General features: G+C 31.0%; 1 protein-coding gene across 1 annotated transcript in view; it reads right to left on the bottom strand.

Moving 5' to 3' along the window:
* Nucleotides 1-4,549: 4,549 nt before the first annotated feature.
* The window catches only part of LOC119674394 (tolloid-like protein 1), a 24,778-nt gene continuing 20,599 nt past the window's right edge, over nt 4,550-8,728 (bottom strand). Inside the window, exons 3-5 of the mRNA XM_038085530.1 lie at nt 6,408-6,562; nt 5,111-5,390; nt 4,550-4,604 (exon numbers count right to left, since the gene is read on the bottom strand). Coding sequence (XP_037941458.1) covers nt 4,550-4,604; nt 5,111-5,390; nt 6,408-6,562 — 490 coding nt within the window. The remainder of the gene's footprint in view (nt 4,605-5,110; nt 5,391-6,407; nt 6,563-8,728) is intronic.

The raw sequence follows: 8,728 nt of genomic DNA, 5'->3' as shown, positions 1-8,728 counted from the left end.
GAAATTAAACCGAGCTAAGAAATTTCATTACCAATTCATATTACTAGTGACTTTATTGGAATTTAAGAATATATTAAATTAATATATAAAATTAATATGTTTAAGTGATGGAAATTTCCGCAAAATTAAATTTGTATTTAATTTTAGTTCACTTTTCTCCATTCAATTTAAGTTCATTGAATATAGTGAAAGAAACTTCGAGAATTTTCAAGATTACTTTTTAATGCAGCTTCACCACATTAAATCCAGACAAATTAAGCTTAATTTGTTTCACTAATTAATACAAATTAAAAGAAATTTTTACTTGAAATAATCGCAAGAATATTTTCCAACGAATGGTGAGCTCGAAAGAAGAGGACACGGGTATGTATCTGTGTTGCGGTTTGTTTGCTTCGTATTGCGTCTGTTTACAGCAGCAATACTTTGACATAAAATAGTACTCAGCAATTTTAATTTGAAACTGAGCTGCAAGATGCTTTCAACGAAAAGTGAAATACAAAATAAAATACCAGAGCACAACGAAAAATGCACACGCATTAACCATAAAGCCCCGCCAAATCCTTAAGAATCTTTAAGGCGAGCGCTTGTAAAGCGAAACTTCGATACTCCGTTGCGAAAGAATGGAATCTGCACTTGCAGTAGCAATTTCGCACTGTACAAATGTGACAGCAATTGGAAAATGTTGCAAATAAATATCAAGTGCAACCTCAAAAAAGAGGAGAAAAATAAATTTAAATTGGTTGGACGCAAAACTTTGCCCGGAACAACGTCGACAGTGTCTAGACGCTTTTAAACTTAACAGTCACGCAGTGCCAAATTCACGTACTCTCTAATGTTTCGAATAATGTTGAAAATAGGAATAAAGTGGAGGAGACTTTGTGGGTGACGTGAACTAGCAGCTTGTTGCCTTCGGAAGATTTTTTTCTTGACTCTACGGAAAAGAGTTCTTACCAAGACTTTACAGAGCAAGAGAAAGTTTTCATATATTAGAAATATATAAAGAATCATACAGCAAACGAATAGACATTGTATTTTATGCAAATTTATTATTATAGGTTATAGTGTTAATAATAATATCATAGGTACATTACTTATGTCCTTTATTAAATTATATGTGAAAGTAAAGTATTTTTTATAATCTCAACCAATCTATACCTATTGTAATAAGCATACTCGTGTGATGCCTTAAGTTAACCGCCTCCGCAAACTTAAGTTAAATACTAACTAAACGGATTTAAATAGAAGAGTCATTCATCCACTCTTAGAATAGACCTATGACTTGTTCTTTAATGAAGTAGAAACTTTACTAGTATCTTTACTTCTTTCGCTAGGTGCGTCTCTTCGAAGAATTTCGAAATCTGAATCCATTTTTTTATAAAACCCTTTTTTAACCATAAAGTATAATAGGACAGATATTGGCTAATATTCCATACATTGCTTGAATTCTTTTAAACGGATCTCAAGAATTATTGGTATGACCATCCATTTTTCTGACTAAAATAATTCAGTTATACTTTCAATAAAAAGACCTTTATGTATATCAGAATTTCTGATATTTGAAAGAATTTTAAATACTTTAATATTAAATTGGGAATTTCAACAAGAGACGGTTCGATTCAATATTGATTGATTTAAAAACACTGGAATTGAAACAATGAAAAAAAAGTGGGACGGATAATAGGATGATTAGAACAAGTGGATAGAAAAGGCTTATGCCATTGAGCAGTGGATGTGATTTAAATTGTTCGAAAATATTATATGTCTTTTATAAAAACCGATTTGTTTTATACATTATAAGTGATATATTTAAAATAAAATATATCTCAAAAATGAAATATTCTAAATTAAAGTTGTTGTTAAAATTGCGTTGAACTGTAACTATCAAAAACATAACATATTATAAAAGTCGATAGTTGTGTGTATCGTCGATGGAGAAATTCTCATCTGCCAATATATATATAAAGGTGGAAATCAAAGTAGAAATCTCAAGAGTGTCGAACAATTAATAATAGGTGCTTAATCGTTTCTTCCACGCCTGCATCTTTATAGCTTTTTGAAAAGTGTCCACCTCTCCAACAGCAGTATGTTAGGGCAGGTATCATATATGTGGCAGGTTCGTTTTATATACTAACCATTTTCTGCTTTTAAATTTTTTGTTTCTGTTATCTAGAAAACTAGTTGCATTTCTGCATTATCAGAATGGAATGAAATGATATATTTAATGTATAACTTAAACTTTATGAGTGAGTAAACACACATTCCCCACTCTGATAACCCTATGGTGGTTCCAAAACGAAACGAATAAGTGACAATCTACATATGATCGGCAATTTTTCAAATATCTATTGATATTGTTATTATTATATTTCTATAGGCTATTATTATATTTCCATAATAGACAAAAAGTATATACAGATAGTGAAAAATTATATACACAGTAATGAAGGAACAGTTAATATAAATATATATATATATATATACATATATGTTATAAGCATATATGAGGCACATATTAATAAAAATAATAATAATATTTCTAGCCAAGACGGTGAGTCTTGGTACTGCCGATGGTACCTGAGGGTGTTGATGAGATCACAGAACATATTGTCACTTAGGAAATGGATGTGAGAGTTTACTGTACTTACTTAAGATGTTGAATATGGGTTTAAGCAGTAAGAATGATATGGCAGCAATATACTGAAAGCGTGAAACTTGCAGCAACAAAAATGGGCATGGTTCTATAATGGCGACAGAGCTCCAGTCTCAAAGCTTCAGTCTATTGAGGACAACTAGTGACTGGAGGCTTGGACACCAAAATAAGATTCAATGAAATCTAATGGTTCACTTGCTTCTATATATAACAATAATTGTAGAATTGTTAAAATTATGTTTATATTATTATTATCACAAGTACTTCAAATGGAATTGAGTTATTATATTAACCATTTCATAACAAACTTATTTTGAAGAAATTTATCCATTCGGGGAATAAAGACTAAGTTAATTTCTAAAATATGTATTATTTTAATTGTTTTACAAAATTGTGAGTAATATTTATTATTATTTATATATATATAGTGAAAATAAGAGTGTATCGAAAATTCGTTAAATACAATTTAATTTAAGTAACATTTTAAAGTACATAAACATCTACTATACACTTTCAGACAAGAGAACTGTCATTCAGGATATTTTAAATTTGACTACACATTTTAATTAGTACCAAAAAGAGTCATGTACTCACGAAACTTCTAATGGTCTTGCCACACTATTGTGTAACTACAATAAATTAGCAACAACCAAAAACTACTAACATTTACAACGAAATATATGGAACGTCCCCGAGAATATTTACTGGGAGAATTCCACTAATTCCATAACACCACCACAACTATTACCAGCAAGACAAGCACTACTTTTGCTCTGCGACCGCAATGCAGGCGACTAGGCAACCAAGACCGGAGTAAAACGCGCCATTTTAACCCAACTAAGTGACAGGTTAAATTAAAACGTCACATAAATCTTGGCTAAAATTTTCATTAAAATGCTTAGAAGGCAGAAATGTGTTCGGTACTTCCAAAAATGCTTAAATTTTCCTGCACTTAAATTAAATTGTATCAAAGCACAATTCCTTTATACTATTTTGTGAGGTTATTATGTCCTCGAGGCAAATTGGAAAGTGTCTTAAACGATTTCACTCCTTTGAATGATTTAAATCCTGCTTTATTAAGAAATTGCACCGTAAATTCTTGAAGTGATGTGAATAGAAAATAAAATGAAAAAGAAGAAAACATCTACTAAAAGGAATGAAAATAAAATCAAAACAAAAATAAAATAACAACTAAAGTAAAATGGACAAAAATAATATAAATCGAATAATAAAAAAATCTAAAATAAAATAGTATAAAACTGTTTGAAACAAATTAGTAAAATAAAGTAAAATTAAATTAAAAAAATATAAACTTAAAGAACTCGAAATACTTAAAAAAAAAATAACAGAATAAAAATTATTAATGGAAAAATCGAACTTCAAAGATATAGCGCTTTTTGAACATATGTTTTCTTAGCTCAGAGATGGATAAATGAAAATTGGTATATCTGTTATAATTATTATTATTGTTAGGGGATGTGGCACTGCGACCGTCGGGTTTATTGTACCCCATTCTGGACTTAGAGTAGGTCTTTAAGCCCTATTACGTCAATAAAAAGTAGTATAGAACCTACTTTACAGAGTTTTATTGCCTCTTCCGTAAGAATACACATTCCTAGTAGCCTATTTCGCATGTGCATTAGCGCAGGGCATCTGTCATACTTGCACCAAACACATATTTCGTCGTAGCCTCGCCGACAACAGATTTTGCCTACTTTGTTTGGAAGGCTATGATACTATTAACCAGGTAAAATTCTCTGTCTTGTCCTCTCGAAGAGTTAAAGTACTATCACATCCACTATAAAATACTATAATATAAACACTTTCTTCTTTTTCTTCTTCTCCATTCCAGTACGTTCACAAGGGAACATTGCGCCATATCAACTCTTTATCAACTCTTTACCTCTTCCAAACATTCTTTGGATTCTTTAAAGGATTATTACTGGAATGAGATCTATAGTATTATAGAAATATTTAAAGTGCTGTGTTTCTTGCTACAAAACATTCCCAAAAAGTGACGCTTCCATTCACTGACATAAACAAAAACATATATCATCTGGAAAGTCTTTTCTGTTACTAACCAACCACATAAGTACTATTGAAAATCTATGTAATTTAAAATGGACTATACATAATACGAATAATGAGGTATGGTCTAATACTTTATATATATATATCTAGTATACATTTATATAAATGTGTTTTTAAACTGCAAGATGTGGTTACTCAAGAAAACCATTGACAATAATATGGCATTATATATATATATGTGTTTGTGTATGTATTAATATAATAATAATAATAATATAATAATTTTGAAATGAAATTAATAATAAATTATTTAGTTACACTGTCATAACAAAGTTTTCCAAAAATATCACAACTTCGGTGAGTAATTTAATTACCAGACACACGCATAAACCATTTATGTAAATTACTTGTCAAATGTTTGCAACTTACCTTGGAAAATATAAACGCACTATTTCGCCTATTCGTCCTTTAATGTGATAACTGCATGATGTGTTCGGTGGATACCAGTGGGCAATACTCAGGAAAATGCCTTCACTCGCGCTACTGTCCTTAAGTGAATCGGAACTAAGCAGCCAATCGCAAATGCCATGCTTTATGCCTGCCGTTTCGACATGTCCTGGCCAGTTGCCAACATTGAAATGAAATCCTGTGTTTAGCAATGGCCCCGCCGGTGATGTTACAAATTCGACATACATATACTGTGAGGTACCTATATGGTGTATAGCATAAACAAGAGAGATAAGTGAGTTGCGGGAGGAGTAAAGTAGATAAAGTAGAACAGCGCATGTTGGAGTGTGCAACAAACAAATTTGATCAATTTCAGAACATTTAATAAATATTAATTACATAAACAGCAAATGTACACTTCAACAGATTAAATTGTACCTCCATTAAATAAAGTCACATATATACTAAAGTATACATACATATGCACATCTACACAAATTTTTACATACAAAAAAAAAAACAACACCAAACACGTATGCAAATTAAATTGCATATGCACTTATATGCTGCGGGATGGACTTGATTAAAAGGATATTATGGGGTATGGCTTTAGATGCCTTTAATGGCTACATTGTATGCATATTAAAGTTATGAACTGGCAGCGATGGTGGACTGACTGCGGTAGTGGTACAGCGGTAGTGTGTTAGTGGTATGATAGAGGTCCTATATGAATGCAAATGTGCAGCGGCACTAAGCGCGCTCAGAGCCAACAAAGTCATTTGTTATGCAATTTGAAAATGTGACATGTCGACAGGATGTTCAAGCATAAACGATTCAAGTGGCTGTGTATAGCACTGGCTGCAAGCAAACTCGAAACTGTAGGACTGTGACTGTGTGATTATGACTACGAAAATGGTGTATTCGTATGTGAATGGGTATGAGTATTCGAGTATTCGATATTTGGCCTTTACTGGCCGCAAGTCGCAATCAGATAGTGTACTCGTATATGACTTTAACGCCACTGCAAAATGTTACTGTCAATGCGTTTTTATTGTGTGTATTTCTTTGTTGCATTTGACACATCGTTCCATGTATTATCGCACTGCAACAATGCGGCATATGTGAAATTGAATTTGTCTGAAATTCAATGAAATTTGACGGTAATTGCTGAACATTAAATGCCCTAAGTTTTATCTGACTGCATGCAAAGCAATTTTTGGCAGAATTCTTTATTGCACATTATGCGAAACTGTTTAAAATTATAAAATTTTTCACTTACCAATTATGCTGAATGGAAATTTGCCAAGGCCACAAAATTTTCCAATAAGTGGCGAATGCTCATCACGACCATCGTACACTGCAAGCCAATCATAAGGACAGTGTTCATTGCCTGACCCTATTGGCCTAATGGGACATGTCATAACATTTTCACATCTGCAAATAAATATTAATTTTATATTAAAAATGAATTGTTTTATGGAGAGTGACGTAAAAAGTCATATATATATATATATTATAAGATTTAAATAAAATTGCATATGATATAGTATATGTTTGCTCTCTTTGTAAAGAAATAATTTATTTCTCTATGTTGCATATAGACTTAAATCAGGAGACTCAGTTAGTGACCTTTTACATCTAAGCCCAAAAGACCTAGAAGAAAGATGTAGGATAAAGTTGAAGTATACTGCAACTATTAACTATTAATAACAATTAATAAACTATAAATTATTATCTATTAATAAATATTAATAATAATATAATAAAAATATACACATATTATATAAAAATATTTGATATATTGTATAATAATATATTATACAATAATATATAATATGTTCTATATAATTAATAATATATTATATATACATAATACAACACTAATAATTAAATAATATATTTAATTATATAATTAAATATACAATATTAATAAAATATTTACAGTTTTTAATAGTACCAATTTGTTTACCATATGCGTTTGAAAAGGTACAGAAGTTAAACCTCTATCACGCTTAGAACTGGGCTTATGTGAGTCCTAATTCCTTTCGTATTGTCTATTACTATTATAATAATGATTGTATAATATTTTAAATAGAATACACTAAGAAGTTATTTCATCCTTGAAAAGTCTGAATATTTATTTCTTACAATAACACCAGAAAATTAAAATGATACTCTACCCGAAGTTTCATAGTTCCTCACCGAATGCATGTGCGTTGTTTATGATTAAGACATCATAACTCATTAATTTCTGCAAATATTTCTAGCAAAAGCAAAGCATGTGTTGGACATTAACGATTAAAGGGCAACCCTGATAATCGGATGTTGTCAACTCAATGCCATTTTTCCGGTGAAAAAATAATACTTGATTTCATTGTCCAAGTATGACCCGTGTTCTGAATTTATGGACATTGTATAGTACTAAAAAATATGAAGATTTTACTAATCAATTTCTTCTCAATAATCTAATAATCATTTATATAAATTTCGGCATAGAAGTTTGAAACCATATTGCCATATATTGGAAAACGCACAAAATAATAGTTTTGTTCATATTCCAAATAATACCCACACTCAGTATTTGTTGACATAATATGATACCAAGATTATACGGTCAAACTTATTTTGAAAGATTCCACTTACAGACACTTCGAGCTAAACAATTTTTCTATAATTGTATGTAATCTGATCTCTAAACTCTATTGCACTCTATTTAGTTCAAGTTATAGCAAATTCAAGTATAGAAGTTCGAGTTATGAAAGTTTAACTTTTCTTCTTATGCCATTAACCATAATCCAGCTCTAAAATTTTTAGCAAAATCTTCATTCCGATCAAAGTTGGTCTGGGACTTATTATTAACTTATTATGTGAATGGGAGAAACAACACTGGAGAGTCCAAACAGGCATACGACAGTCAAGAGTACTCATTGATCCTGAACACTTCAAACTTGATGCTATTCTTGGCCTTAGCAGAAACGACATTAAAATCTACACTGAACTTCTTACAGGATACTGTAGACTTAATTATCACATGTAGATTATAGGTGCGGTAGAAAGTGACTCCTGTCGACTTTGTCATGAGGAGAAGAAAACATCAGAACATATTCTATGCAACTGCCTAGCGGCGGCAAGACGTAGACTCGATTACCTTGGAAGCAGGATTATAGTCCCAAATCAAATAGCTAAAATTAAGCCCACACCGTTTACAAGATTTATAAATAGTCTAGAATTGTTTTAGTTGGAACTTTAGGTGCACAATAGATCTTTTAGGACGTGGTGAATTCATAGCCTATTATTTAATAATAATAACAAAAACTTCGATTAAGAGGTCTGTTTCAATGTGTTCAATTGTCAAATATACTTCTTTTCTTTATTCAAATATCAACGTAGTCAGTATTTGTAGATATAACATGACACTTAGAAATCTGAAGTTACTTTCCATGACGTTTCTTCTCGATAATCTAGCATGCCTTACTTATTATTATTATTGAGTAAGGGATCGTGCACTGCGACCTAAAAGATCTATTGTGCCCCTTTGTCGGGTTAGAGTATTTCTCCAAGTCCGATTTCTTTAATGAAAGACAGTATGGATCCTATCTT

Source organism: Teleopsis dalmanni, chromosome 2 (genome assembly GCF_002237135.1).
Source record: "Teleopsis dalmanni isolate 2A chromosome 2, ASM223713v2, whole genome shotgun sequence".
Taxonomy (NCBI): domain Eukaryota; kingdom Metazoa; phylum Arthropoda; class Insecta; order Diptera; family Diopsidae; genus Teleopsis; species Teleopsis dalmanni.
Note: the sequence above shows the minus strand (reverse complement) of the source record. Positions and strands in the feature narration are given on the sequence as shown.